The sequence below is a fragment of the Cryptomeria japonica genome, chromosome 2 (assembly GCF_030272615.1).
Source record: "Cryptomeria japonica chromosome 2, Sugi_1.0, whole genome shotgun sequence".
Taxonomy (NCBI): domain Eukaryota; kingdom Viridiplantae; phylum Streptophyta; class Pinopsida; order Cupressales; family Cupressaceae; genus Cryptomeria; species Cryptomeria japonica.
The window spans coordinates 198,337,152-198,352,395 of record NC_081406.1 but is presented as its reverse complement, the minus strand read 5'-3'; the positions used below and the strand labels follow the sequence as shown (position 1 = coordinate 198,352,395).

Genomic DNA, 15,244 nt, shown 5'->3' with positions numbered 1-15,244 from the left:
AAACTTACACAAATGGAATTGGCAGGTATAAACCAAATTTCCTTGACAATGGTCTTCTTGCCTGTGCTAAAATGGGAGCTTTCAAATAGAGCATGGACATGCATCAAAGCATAATCAATTTTGTTAAACCAGTGCACTTACAATTTTCAAGCATGTTACTGGATGACACCCTCAAAACGAAATTGTTGGCGCAACCAGAATCGGGTGGAACCACATTCAATAGATGCTCCTTTGGAAACCTTGAAACTCACACTGTATATCCGAATTCTGTTTTAAAAATGAAAAACAAGAAGTGTAAGATAATATAAAATGCAATGTCAGATTCATATCCTCTCTCAAAGATGGATAGTGCGGTGCATGATCTGCTATGAACAAATCAATGGAAATTGATGGTGAGATAATACGACAATGGTTTCAATCCCACTATTTAATCCTTTGCTTGTGAAATGAAAATTTGTCCTATAATCTTCAGCACAAATATCTAGAAGTATACCTAATACAATATTGTAAACATGCATATCAAGAGAATCAAAGTATGAGATGGTGTCAATGGAGGAACAAGATACCAATCGAAGAGAGCCTTTCCTGTGACCTAGTCGCCCATGCGATAGAACTTGCACCATTTTAGGATGTGTTACCATGCAGCCAAACATGTCTATCCATTTGTTCTGCAATCATAGTTATTACAATTCAGTGTTAACAGTTATCTCTCCTACAAATTTAAAAAACCCAATAAATGTACTTACTGTTAGGTGGTCAACAATGGCACCTACATTGAGAAGAATAGTATTCGAGATACAAAGAGAAGTAATCCAATGCTGGAATGAAAAGTTAATGGAAGTCTTGGACACTTGTCTGGTGGAGCATGATGGTTTATTGCAATTCAAATATGAAATGATTAGCTTTTTAAAAACACAAGGTGACTGTTCATTTTTTGTCGTTGCATTTTGATGTGTGTCACTTGAAACATTTTACCATCGGTAACCCCTCATATTCTCGCTTCCATGCATTAAGACTGTTGCACTTCCTTCTCCATGCATTTGTAACAACCAAAATGTCAAGCAATTCTTTGTTTTTCCATTATCGTCAGTTTCAATTTTTTTTTTTTTCCTTCCTTCTCATCGGGGTTTCAATGGGGCTGCAGTTGATGATAGCTAGGGTTGACAGCTTGGACGGTGACAGCTCAGGTTAATCTTCACTTCTCCAGGAATACAAATCATTTCTTTTTTCTTCCACCGTTACTAGTGTTGTCCCATTTCTTTTTTCTTACACCGTTACTAGTGATGACCCCTATATGATGCCATTCTAGGTTACGCCTCTCGATGTAAAAACTTTAAATACAATTTTTTATTTTTTTCTTACAACTAAAACTCTAATGTTGCATTTTTCTTCTCTAATAATTCTTATATCACACTTAAAAACTTTTGGATACCATTCTTCTTTATAGTTTCTTCTTCTTGATCTAAGCTCTTATCTACAACATTGGCTCTTGGATTCCCTTTCTATTTTCATATATGTAGTCAAATTTTCTTAAATTATTTATCAGTCAAATAAAAAATTTCACTTGTTAACAAATTTTTCTTCCAAATTCTTCGCCTCTATTACCTCTATTATTGCTCCCCTTTTCATCTTGAAAACAATCATTTTCTCTATGCTAATTTTTTTATAAAACCCCATAGATAGTCTTCCTCAAAAATAAATCATTAACTGTTCATCTTCCTTATCATAGGTAACATACTTTCCTTTCTTTTTTATTTTAGCATTGTTGAAAATTTAATTGTAATATATAAATCTCTAGAAATATTTAAGTGATTTAATTTCGTTTACTTTTAAAAAAGGTATTATAAAAACATTCTTAATACTTTTTACTACTATTTATATTTCTTGTATTTTATTTAGTTTTTAACACTCCATATTAAACTTCATATACATTCACAAAAATCTATTGACTACTTGTTAATGATGAAAGAATTAATGAAAATCTATTAATTTCAGTAGATTCATATGGAATCACATCCTTTCCACTATTCCTAGAGTTGAAAAACTAGATCTTTACAGTCAAGGGCTACTATTCATGAGGATTTTATAGTGATTCTTGAAATAATGGTTGCCAATACAATGATTTGCCTCAAGATCTTTTAAGTTTTCTTATCATTCCACTTTTGTAATACGGAGATAGTGTTAGTTGTGAAAGGCTTAGTTGCTAAAGAAAGTATAGGTAGAGAGAGAATTGAGGAGGATACAAACAAAAAATGTGCTTCAATTAATTGGCATGGAAGGGGTTTCTCTAGAACTAGACATGGTATGACAAAATTTGCAATTGCTTAGAGCTTAATATGGGGTTATAGAAAAAGTTGTAGTTAACCTTATCTTGATCCATGACAGAGATCACTTAAAGTTTTTGAGAGACTATATGATCTAGTCTTCTTTACTAATTACATTCATAATGCGCAATCGAAAACTAGGGAGTTGTTCTATGTTTTGTGGTTCATGTCCTTAGACATGTGAGCTCAAGCAGATTATGAGGTGTTAGATAACATACACAAGCAAGGTTCCAAGTTGAAATAGTTGACTACATATAATGATAGTTTTCAAATAAATTATTGAGACATTTATTGAGAACCTCTTGAATAATATTTTCTACTCTCTATTATTATCTAATAAAATATTCAAACATAAAAAATTTATACTCTAATTTAATTATTTTACAAAAATCTTCTAAATTATTTTATTTTATCCTCTAATAAAATATGATTTATTATTTCTCTTTCCTACTAAACATTATAATTATTTATTTAATAGCATACGCTTTAGTCAAGACCAAAGCTCAAATATAATTCCCCAACTTATTAATAAAAAGCAAATGAATATCCCCAATAAAATTTTAATTATTCGGACATATTTAATATTCGGGTACGTACCTTTTTAAGGCTGACTATTTGTTCACATTATTATAAAAGCTACTAAACTGAAGGCGCAAGAAAAGTAATACTGCATTAGTTGTCGTTATATTTTCCAAATACACGTTTCATTGTTGGACTGAAGTTAAAGACAGCTTATTTATGAAAAAAATACAATTTAAATCCGCAAGAAAAGTCTAGTGAGGGACAATGGAATTCGATCTTCAGCCGTACCATTGTCGAATAGGCTTTACCTGCGAGCTTTATGAACTAAAATAAAATGATATTGGCTGTCATTGTTCAAACTTGGAAATACAGATAAAGGAGAATATTAGTTATTTCATTTTCCACCTTCAAAAGATGGGGACCTCCACCTTCAAAAGACAGACGGTAGAGACTTTTCAAAAGAGGAAGTTGCGAAGAAGTTATCAAAGCCATTGATAGTTTTGATGTGTTTACAAAGGATGGAAGCCGTCCTGTTCAGAGCTTTCAAAGTCTGAGTCAGAAGAAGAATGGTTACGTCTCCGAGGAAATCTCTGGCTCGTTTCCCCTAAATTCCCTTCATATTCATCTTCTCCCACGTGTGTTACGATTGCCACTCGCTCACCATTTCTCCGCTTCTTAATTTTCCGGAGTCGGGCTTTCTTCATCTGATGGGCGGCAACGAGCGAGGCGAGAGAAGAGAACATAAACACCATACTTCCTGCTCCAACAACACACATGCTAATTGCAACCCACAGACTCTTGGGCCCCACCACCACATAACATGCAGCCAAAAAAGCTGAGGCAGTGCATCCAACAGCCACCCACATAATCTTGTTGATGAAGAACAAAAGCTTCATTAAGACTTTCTTATGAAAGGGCACCACAGTCACCAGAATCAGAACTATAGCAAACGACGAGAATAAAGCCACGGTGTCACTAATTACAAATACTTTGAAGGCGACGGTGTGCGCCATCACAGCCGTACCTTCGTCCTCGCCGCCATTTTTGAGGCCGCCGGGCACGGTGAACATGGCGGCGAAGGCCACGGTAGCGATGAGCACCGCCACCACAGTCACGGTGTTCCCTGCATTTTTAATTCCTTCTTTGTGCAGCTCCCGCAGTTCCTTTGCCATGCCGTTCACTCGGTCGCTCGTGTCGGCCGTTTGGAAAAGTTGAGCCCGAACGTGGTTATTAATTGAGCTCACGCTGAGTTTAAGAGCGAGGTCGTCCCGCTTGAAGCGGTCCAAGGGGAGCTCGTAGGCGCGCTTCGCATCCACTTCCTTGAGCGCCGCCCCGATTATCATGGCTCCCGAGTGAGCCGGTTCTTTCTCCAAGATATCCAGTGCCGTCAGCCCTTGTTTGTTCACTGCGTTTACATTTACAGTCGTACACGTCACCAGCCATCGGACCATCTGCAAAAACCTCAATCTATTAATAATGAATTATATGACAAAGCAAGAATCTCTGTGCACGGGAGGGCCACTCTGCACGCTTACCTGCTTGAGTTTTTTCCTGGTAGCAACATGTAAAACTGTATTGCCCTCGTTGTCTTCTGTCCTGATAAGCTTGGATGTGTCAAGAAAGTCAACCACGTGCTTGACAACTTCGATCTGGTTCGCCTCCACTGCAGAATGTAAAAATGTTTCACCGGCCGTGGAGAGCACGCCGGCAGAGTCGGGCCTGAAGGACAGTATTTCATGAACAACGCTGAGCCGTCCTTTCATTGCTGCGATATGGAGAGCCGACCTTCCAGAGCCATCGAGCATGTAGCAAATCTCCGGGTCGGCTGTTAACAACGCTCTCGTTACTTCCAGATAGCCGTGTGGTGCAGCTGAATGCAACGGGCTGCTTCCTTGCTTGTCCACTTTTCCAACGAGCCCAGGTCTCGCCTTAATCAGCTCCTTTACAATGTCTGACCACACCATAAATATACAAATTGTCAAATTAAACATCAAATGTCTTCACAGTAAATTTTCTCTTTTATTTTCTTAAATGAAATTACCTGCGTGTCCTCTAGTTGATGCAGCATGAAGAGAGGTCCGCTCGTCTGGTTTTTCGGAGTCGAGGGCAAGCAAGGAAGCGACTTGAATCAAGTCATTAACCACATTAATGTGGCCTTCCTTGCAAGCAACAAAGAGGGCCGTTTCATAATCCTGATTAACCTTGTAAACAATGCGTTGGTCTTTGTCCAACAACACCTTCACAACAGCCGAATGTCCTTCTCTTGCAGCTTCGTGCAGGGCAGTATCCCGCTTACTATTGACGTAGGATAAAATTTCAGGTTTGATTCTCAAAATTTCAGACACAAATTCTGTCTGTCCAGCTCTTGCAGCCACATGAAGAACTGAATTCTGGCTGGAACTGGTGACTTGCTCCAAAACATCAGCACTCTCGTCTATTAAATCTTGAATGGCATTGATATTTCCCAAATGGGCAGCCTCAAAAACTCTCGAGTCCATTACTTCCCACTGTTTTTCCTTCCCCATCCTCTCCCAATTTATGGTTATGATTGCATAAAATTGCACGGAACTGAGCAACTTCGACGATCCAAGAAGAGCACTACCATGTGGCTTACACCGTTCTCCTATCTTCACGGCTCTCATTCTCCCCCCCCCCCGCCCCCCCCGTGTCGTAATGGACTTGTTCGTTTCTGTGCTTCCAAAGCTTAAATTATATTATTCACTTGACTTTGGAAAGTATATAGTAACAACGTTGAAGCTTCTTTGTGATTGCATTTGTTTGCGCACTGCTTCTTGTCCGCCTTTTATAAACAAATGTCTTCTATTTTCTGGCAACTTTCACACTGCTCCATCTTCTATTTGGTTGCAAGGAAAGTAGAGCGCATATAATTTCTACATTCTTTTTCTATTTAATATTATTTTATTTCCTGTGGGTTTTTTATTTCTGTTTCCATTTAGTTACTTATTTTGTTGTCTATCATCTATTTAAAAAAGTTTATTTAGGTATTTATTTATTTGAATAAGATTTATTTTCTTCATCTAAGTAGACGTTGGCAAAGATTTTACTCAAAACCAATTTTGATGTCTTTATGCACAACTTTTTATCTTTAAAAGGGCCTTGCAAATGTCCTAGAAATAACCCACTTGGGTCTCTCCATATCAAACTATAATGCATCGCCATACGATTTTAGAATTATAGCTTCAAAGTTCTCTATTAGTTTTTTATTATATCTAGCCACTTCATATTCTAATTATTCTTTTGTAATAACATGTTCACTATAGTATGGAAAGAAGAAAAAGGAAATAGTTAGCAAGGTCCAAAATAGTTCTAGAACGAATCAAAACTAGCAATTCTTTGATAGCCCTTTGAATACCAATAAATGTCTTTGATGTTTATTCCTTTCACATGTTTCTTAGTCATTTCTTTAGAATTTTTTACATTTTCTTGATCTTCTCCACAAATTTTGGCACGAACTACAACTGATCTACCCAAAAAATGAATAAGCTCTTTTCACTATTTTAGGCCTAGGAATGAGGTCAATTACTTGACCATCTCTACATCAATTCTAATTCTACCCTTGGACACAATGGATCCCATTATTTTATTTTTCTACACCAAACACATTAGGTAATTATTATTATTTAAAGAGATCCCATACAAAGCATCTCTAGAAGATCTTCTCCAAATGTTTATGGTAATCTTCTATATCCTTTGCTAAGTTATTAGATTGCCTTGAAAGATAACCACTATCTCATATATTAGACCTATAAATATATCTTTTATGAATTTTTAAAATGTTGACCCTGCATTCTTGGTTCTAATTGGCATTCTCGTATACACATATATGTGCCCCAGGGAGTTATAAAGTTCCCTTATGTTTCTTGAGTTTCTTGACCACAACCTAGTTGTATTCTGAGAAGGCATCTATCATTAAAATTAAATTAGCAATAGAGTCACCTTTTAAAACATGTGATCCATGCTAGGAAAAGGATAGTTATCCTTTAGGGATTTGACATTCAAATTTATAAACTCTACACAAAACTTTATTTTTGCAATCCTTTTCCTAACCAGGAGAAATTTTGAAATCCATTGAGTGTCTAATTGGTTTAACAATACCCCTTCTTTTAGTTTCATCAATTCTTTTTGTATTTCTATGGAAAGGGTAGGATTGGTGGATCTTTTATTTTTGGTGAAATAGTGTGGTATCTAGCTAAAGTAGAATAGTGCATACAAAGAGGTCCTTCATATATGCTTCAACTCATCATATGAGCAAGAATAGTAGTTTTTTGAATATCTTTAAGAATTCTATTAGCATCTTCTTCTCTATTACTTTTAACATTTTTCTTATGTAGACCATCTTTCGATTAAAATCTATGACCAAGTTCACACCTTCTAGATTGTATTTTATTAATTGGCAAACCTCTATTTTTTTAGCAATTTTTACTACCAAAAATTCTTTCCAGCTCAATCAACCTTTTTGAAATTCCGCACTATTCTTTATCTAGACTAATTTAATATCAAGAAAAAATTATTTTCTATCCTTAAAATGTACTACCATATATGTGTCATTATTTACTTGGATGTCAAACTTCTTCATGTAGTTTAGGAAACTATAAATATGTTAGTTTTCATGGATACTTGCTAGTTGCGGAAATTGTTATGTACTTAGGCCTTGTTAAGATCTAAATAATGAATTTATATTGAGAAGATGTTGAACATAGATGAAACTCAAATTCCTCAATAGTTATAGCATCTATTATTCTATTTATTTACATGTTGATCTATTCATGCTATATGCATCGAACAATTCTATTGTGTCCCAAATGTCCTTTCTATATATTTTTAGAGTATTATCCATTTTTCTATAAATATTTTTTTCTATAGTGTTATGAACTATAAGAATCCTAGGAATTTGATGCATTTTATTTCATGTGTTTATGTAATATTCAATCTAGCATTAGTGTCTTATATTCTATAATATTATTTGTGCACTTGAATGTCAACATGAAATCATATTTAAATATTTCACCATTAACAAAAATTAGAAAATCATAGCCCTTGAACTTATATAGAACATGTGCCATCAAATTGCATGCTTTAAGAATCATTAACACTTTCACTAGGTCCAAAATAGATATTCTTTATTACAATATCTAGTGAAACTTGGTTGAGTTATTTGTCTATATCATTCACTTCATCAATTACCATAATAATTTCACCCATCAATGGAATAGTAGCATATGTTGGAATTTTATTTAGATATTTCCACCCATTAAAGCAACCCAATTTCAACGATGATCCTTAAGCTTCATATGATGAAGGCATACGATAGGGTCAATTGAGATTTATTAAGTGGAATCTTGAGGAAATTAAATGGTTTTGTTGCTTCATAGATCAAATGGATTCTGGCATGTATTTCTTCTGCTAGGTTCTTTGTTCTAGTCAATGGTCCACCTTGTGTTTTCCCCTTCCTCAAGGGAAATTCGTCAGGAAGATCCTTTGTCTCCATTTCTATTTATTATGATGGTTGAGGGATTAAGAAAAGCCATCAATGTTGCTAGACTCAGTGGGGGTCTTGGAAAGGAATTCTGATCTTGAATATTTAGACCCCTCAAGCTCACTGCTTATTTGCAGATGATAGTTTACTATTTGGCTACACTTCAATTGTTTAGTCTAAGATTATTAAGTAGGTGATTTTAGACTACTCTTCTGCATCTAGTCAGTTAGTCAATGAAGCTAAATCTAAAATATTTTTCTTAAATGTTCCTCATATGCTTCAACATAAATTATCTCAATTTTGGGGTTTTAGACTGGCTCTTTTCCTTGCAAATATTTGTGACTTCCTTTTTTTGGAGGTTCGAAAAAGCATAATTTTGGGGAAAAACTTATTTCCTCTATTTTATTGGGATTTTGTCTTGTAAGCAAAAATGGTTATTTTTCTCAGGTAATATTTTGATGATTAAATCATTTTTGAATGCTACCTCAATTTACCTCATGTCTATTTTGAAAGCTCCTAAGAATTTTATTTTTAAGCTACTATCGGTTTTAAAGAAATTCCTTTGGAATGAGTATGTGGGGGGGAAATCTTGTATCCCTCTTCTTTCTTGGGACAAGATTTGTCTCCCTAATAAATTGGGGGGTGCGAGGATTAGAGATTTATAGCTTCAGAATTTCGCTTTGGGAGCAAAATTAGTGTGGAAATTATATAAATCTCCTCATTTGACATGGTCCAAAATTATGTTTTCTAAATATTTGTTTGGTTTGGATAGGAAAATTATTTCCACTACTTATTACCTCCCTAAGGGGTCATTTATCTAGAACTTTATTTCTTCATGTCGATCTGTTATTCTACCGGATTTATCTTGGCTTGTTCACGATGGTCGTAAGGCTAGATTTTGGGAGGAGGTTTGGAATGGGTACCCAACTATGACTAGTATTGGAGATTGGTCTGACCTTATGATAGTTCTTAAATCTCATTGGGGTAATTTTGTTTCTGATTATTTTTGGGTGGATTATTTGGGTGTGATTCTTGTTGCTTGTTGGAAGTTAATTAAATCTTTTCTTGTTTCACGAGATTTAAAGGATGATTACAATAAGGTTGTGCAATCTAAGGTGGTCATCTTTTTGGAAAAATAGGATGAGCTTATTTGGGTTAAGGCTAATTCAGCTTCTTATTCTATGAAGGAAGGTTACTCTTCCTTGTCTGAGGCTAATTCAGTTTCTTATTCTATGAGGTCTCAGTTGTCAGCATAGTTTGAGATGAAAGATCTAGGTGCAAGTAGGTACATTTTAGGAATGCGGATCAAAAGGGATAGAGCTCACAAAAAGCTTTGGGTCAGCCAAAGAAAGCATCTGAACTCTGTGTTAGAGAGATTCAACATGACAAATTGCAAAGAGTTAGTTGTTCATGTTCTACAAGGGATGAAACTTTATGTGGAAGACTATCCAAAGTCTCCTTTTGAGATGGAGGACATGAGTAGAATTCCTTATGTGAGTGTTGTTGGTAGCCAAATGTATGCTATGGTCTGTACGAGGCTATACATTGCACAAGTTGTGGGAGTCCTTAGTCGGTTTATGGCTAATCTTGGATGGGTGCATTGGGATGCAATGAAGAGAGTGATCAAATATTTATGGGCTACTTTCGAGTATTCCCTATGTTTCCATGGTAATCCTACTAGACCTTAGCATTCTCATATTATTCATGGGTATGTAGACTCTAATTGGGCAGGTGACATTGACAGCAGAATCTCCACTAGCAGATATGTGTTCATGATGTTTGGTGGTGTAGTGAGTTGGATGAGTAAGAGGCAAGTTGTAGTCGCTTTTTCTACTAGTAGCTACTCATGCTTGTAAAGAAGCCATTTGGCTTAAGATATTATTCTCAGATATCGGTTTTGATGTAGGACAAATTATTATATGTTGTGACAACCAAAGTGCTATATGTTTAGCAAAGAATCCTACTTTCCAAGCCAAAACAGAGCATATTGATGTACAGTTTCATTTGGTTCGTGATATGGTGGAAGATGGAAAGGTGAAGTTGGAGAAAATTGATACTTTGGCAAATATTGTTGATGCACTAACAAAGCTAGTGAGCACTGAGAAGTTTAGATGGTGTGTCAATTCTATGGGTCTTGGGGCCTTGAGCAGATAACAGAGTGTTTTGACTCTTAACAAGTCTTCAACAAGTGGGAGAATGTTGGGATTAAGGTGTCTCAACCTTTTAGTTTAAACATGTTAATTTAGTTATTTGTTTTATTTTTCATTACTTTGGAAGTCCTAATAATTTTTGGGAACTAGTGTCATAGGTTGCTACGTTGAGATTATGACAAAAAATTTCTATTATGACTATGGCAATTTCTAGTTCAGTGGAAGAGTCATGGAGGATTCTATTTTGGTAGTTTGTATTTATGGTTTGAGTTCACTTTTGACAAGTGGTGTGAGGTAAGGAAGGAACCTATTTGGTCATGGTAACTTCTATGTTATACTTACATTATGTTCAGCAAGATGACCATTATGGAAGAGATAGGTGTTGTTTCTTCGAAAGTTGCTATGTGCAACATGTCCTTCCCTAGACTTGTAGGCATCGTCCCATGTCTCTTGACTGATATTGTATCATATTTAACTTAAAAATAATAATATCTTATTCCAATGACTTATATTGCTTGACTGAAAGGTTAAAAAATTGTCTCCTGACTTGTAAGAGTATGTAGTGTATTCATACAACTTTTTCCATTATATTTCAGCCTATAAATGCATCTAAACATGTTTCACTTGTACTTCATTTGTTATCTTTCCCTAGACGTCTAGGCACCATCCCATGTCTCTTGACTGATATTGCATCATATTTAACTTAAGTAATAATATCTTGTTCCAATGTATTTAAATTCATAATTCCTTGCTTATAAATATTTACTGCTAATGTTGCAAGATCACATTTCTTTGAGGTATTTTGTCAAACAGTTCACATACCTTGCTACTCCTATACATTTTGCATGCATGTCTAGTAGAGTTGCTTAGCTAGTCTAGGATACTTCTTGAAAAGTTTCCTTTGCATATGAATACAAACATCCTTATTTTGTATTAACCTTTACTGATTCATTTTGTCAAACAATTGTCATGATAGCTTCATATTTTACATAAATGTATACTAACGTATTATGTCAAATAGTTTTCATTCATTTCTTTAAATCATTTGGTAAAATAATTCACACTGCAAAAAATGTAAATTAAGTTTTATAGAACTTTTTCAAAAAAAAAATGTAGTCATGATCACTACAAACATGTTTGTTATGTTTCAATGAACATTCGTTCCTATGTATCGACCCTCTCATTCTAGACTAGACATGAGGAAGTCCATTCTTCTTAACCTACCAAATCATTGTAGTCAATTGGAGATTGCCAAACACTTTTTCAGCAAGTTATTCATTTGAATACTTGTATTCTTCTACAGTCTGCATACATGCTTTTAGTGATATTTGCAGTTTCAACATCTCTTATAAAGAATTTTCCTTTATGTTTTAGTGAGAAATCAAATCTTTTCCAACCTTCCTATTTTTGTATGGGTAAGGGGAGTACTAGTATAAGTTTCAGACTTTTAGTTTTGTAATAACGGTTTGTTTTTACGTAAAAAAATTTGAAGCCTTTTAACAATCTATTGTATGTAGATGATACAATCAATTCTGAGTTTTAATCTATGAGATAGAAGCTTCTCTTTAACCAATGCATACAATTTTTTTGAATATTGTTTAATTTTAACTTGGTTAAAAATAGAGCTGCTAGAAAATCATGTGTAATAGATATTTCATCTTTTAGACAATTTTAGAATTTTCCCCAAGTTCTTTCCTCAAATTATAGACTGTGAAAACATTGTGCATTGATTGTTAACTCAATTGTAGGAAGTAAAAAAGCCTTGGTGCAGCTACAATCATGTATGGGTTTTACCCTTGTGCAACTGCAACATCTTCCCATAGTACTAGTATTTTTCAAATTCTGGAGATACAAAATTTGTTGATGTTATACCTTAGTCCCATTGACTTGTCAGCTAAACACATAGGTATGTATCATATGGCCTTATTGGCCCTTACTTGATGACTTATGTCTGAAAAATCCTTTGGTCTATTACTAAAAACAGAGATAACTTAGCCTTTCAGCTTATTAGCATGAACAGAGATATACTTAGCATTTCAGCCTCTTTGTCAATAGTTTCGATGTAGGAATAAATTTACTTAAACATGTTTATATATAGATATATATAATGATCAATTAAATAATATGGGCATAAACAATTATTTGTAATATGAAAAAACTGAGACTAAAGTTGCTCAGTCTGATTAACATTAATTTTATTTTTACTAAGAAATATTAGACATACAATGGTGATAAATTAAGTTAAACGATTATTTGTAATATGAAAAAACTAAAACTGAAGTTGTCCAGTCTGATTAACATTAATTCTATTTTTACTAAGAAATATTAGAAATACAATGGTGATAATTTAAGTCGATATACTATATGCAGAGTGAGATGTTAAAAAATTTCACTTGATAATTTTGGAGGTACTCAATGGATCAAAGATCATTATATTACTATTTATTTTCTTTCATAATAAGCCAAATGATTACCCATTTGATATTCTTGGGTTAACAACTTATTGATTAGGTTGTGATTTGATATTCCTAGCTTACTCTATCATGAACCGTATTTTCAATAATATGTTATTAGGAAAATAATGTAGGATTTTTATTATGAATAGAAATTGAAATGAATATGAACATTTATTTCGATGACAATGCAGTTTGTATGCAAATGATAAGAAATGATGTATGTAATTTACTCATGCAATATGCAATTAGATGGCTAGTATTATCTTTATTGTGGATCGTCATTACTGATGAACTATTGAGTGCAAGTGATGTAGGGACAGAACAACGAAAATGAAGGCGAGAACAGGTTTCGGGTAGAGTTGTTTTAGCTCATGGACTTCGGTAGACTAGAGGAATCTCACACACCACAGTAGAAAAGTTTGTTTGTGCAATTGTGCAATTGTGGCTTTGTCGATGCATGATTTTGAATAAAATGATATGAGTAATTGGTAATTGTTACATTGATTTCGTCTATAAAAGTGAGAATTAGTTTTATATTTAGAGTTATGAAACTTATCGACTTAACGTTCTTATTAAAGATGATTTAGTGTTTCTAGCATATGAGAATGCAAATATAATTTTATTTATGATTGACATGTTTACAATTATATGAAATTCGTATGCATGAAATGTCAATAATTGTTTTATAATTTATGTCTTATTTTAAAGTGATTAAGATAATCTTTTCAATTTGAAATATTATGTTTTTAAATATGCTTGTATATGATTTGGGATTATATATATATCATATTTGTTTTAAAACCTTTTTACAAATAGAAATAAATAAATCTGACGTTTAATATATATATAAAATTAAATTATTATATATCATAATGTTTTAACTAGGTTTTCTTTTTAATTTAAAATCTAATAAATTGAATGATGTATATATTATTAAATATATTATTATTTTTATTAACATGTTTTATGCATTATATAGCAAAGGTGGCAGGTTTGTTTGGTTATCGACTGTTAGAAGTTGATAGTCAAGGTCAGCCTAGAACGTAGTGTCCATGGTATAGCAAAAGTCTGCAGTTAACTTATCTTCCATGACCCAGGGTAGGTGACTTGGTAGTTAACTCCCTCTATCCACGGTAGCAGAAGTCGACTTAACTTCCACAAACCACGGCAGGAGGTAAGCAACTTAGCTCTCCATGACTACAGAGAACAGCAGTCAATGGCCAAAGGACCCATAGACGTGTCGACAAGGACAGATAACCCGAGAGGTAGGAAGATCTACGGTTGTTATCATGATTAGTTGGCTAAACAAAAATCTAGCTAAGTCAAGGTATGGATTAGACGTGGAGCAAAGGTGTTAGAGATCTGTCAACCATAGAATCTAGTCCAGTCGACAAGTATGCAAACAAGTAGAGTTCTAGATCATTAGAACTAAGGGAACCTTGAATGTTTAGCAGAGGTGTCGATTTCATGGCTAAGTTAAAGCCAAAGTTTTAGAAACTAATTTAGGTGGAGAGTAGTATAAGTAATAACATAGGCTCGACGGAAAAAGATAGCAAGATAGGAAGAAGAATAGAGAAGTAGAACATAGTAAGAACGACAGAAGATCGACAAGAGAGAATAGAGAGATTAGAGAGGAAAGTTTAGAAAAGAAATAGAAAAGAAGGATAGGGAGGATATAGAAGAGAGAAATAGTAGAAGAATCGACAGTTGGAGAGCGACAGAGAGCTTTTGAACCATCTTGAAAGAGAGGAGTAGACAGATTTGAGGAGGGAAGCAAGTCCATCACCTCAAGCCAGTAACAAGAGCATAAGGAGGTAGGATCTATTTCAATTCTTTGGTCAATATGCATTTAGAAAGGATAGTGAGTAAGTCGTAAAATAGTACAATGTTTAATACTAGAATGGAATTTGATTGAGACAATTCATGATTAGATAAAATTTTATTTAATTTGCTTTCGAATAGTCATATAGGGAAATGCATTATGAGGTACAGTTGATAAAATAAGTATGAACATGCATGGTAAATGTTAAAGATTGGTATTTAGTGCATTATGGGTTGCAATAGTTAATCTTTTAAAGAATGTGTACTCATTATAACTCATTTATATGAAAAGATTCATACATGTGCTACACCTTCTTTTTAAACTTAGTTGATTTAATTTTTGGTTTAGAAATGAAATAATATTTGTTTATCAAATTTGTGTGATAGTTAATCAATGAAAGATTGTTTTCAAATATGTGTGAATGTACTTCCATGAAAGAGTGTTTGATCTATGAACGAAAGTAATAAGAATGT

At 34.1% G+C, this 15,244-nt stretch overlaps 1 protein-coding gene across 1 annotated transcript; it reads right to left on the bottom strand.

The window, feature by feature from the left end:
- Window positions 1–3,045: 3,045 nt before the first annotated feature.
- On the bottom strand, window positions 3,046–5,461 carry LOC131072793 (ankyrin repeat-containing protein At2g01680-like). Its single transcript, XM_058009050.2, has 3 exons — window positions 4,888–5,461; window positions 4,382–4,797; window positions 3,046–4,297 (listed from the first exon to the last, which is right to left on the bottom strand). Exons 1-3 carry the CDS (start codon window positions 5,369–5,371, stop codon window positions 3,356–3,358), a joined length of 1,842 nt encoding a protein of 613 aa, XP_057865033.2. The 5' UTR covers window positions 5,372–5,461; the 3' UTR covers window positions 3,046–3,355.
- Window positions 5,462–15,244: the final 9,783 nt, after the last annotated feature.

Coding starts and splice junctions, on each gene's coding strand:
- LOC131072793 (XM_058009050.2), bottom strand. CDS start 5,371: ATGGGGAAGGAAAAACAGTGGGAAGTAATGGACTCGAGAGTTTTTGAG. Junction 4,798..4,887: donor ATCAACTAGAGGACACGCAG/GTAATTTCATTT, acceptor TGGTGTGGTCAG/ACATTGTAAAGGAGCTGATT. Junction 4,298..4,381: donor CCAGGAAAAAACTCAAGCAG/GTAAGCGTGCAG, acceptor AGGTTTTTGCAG/ATGGTCCGATGGCTGGTGAC.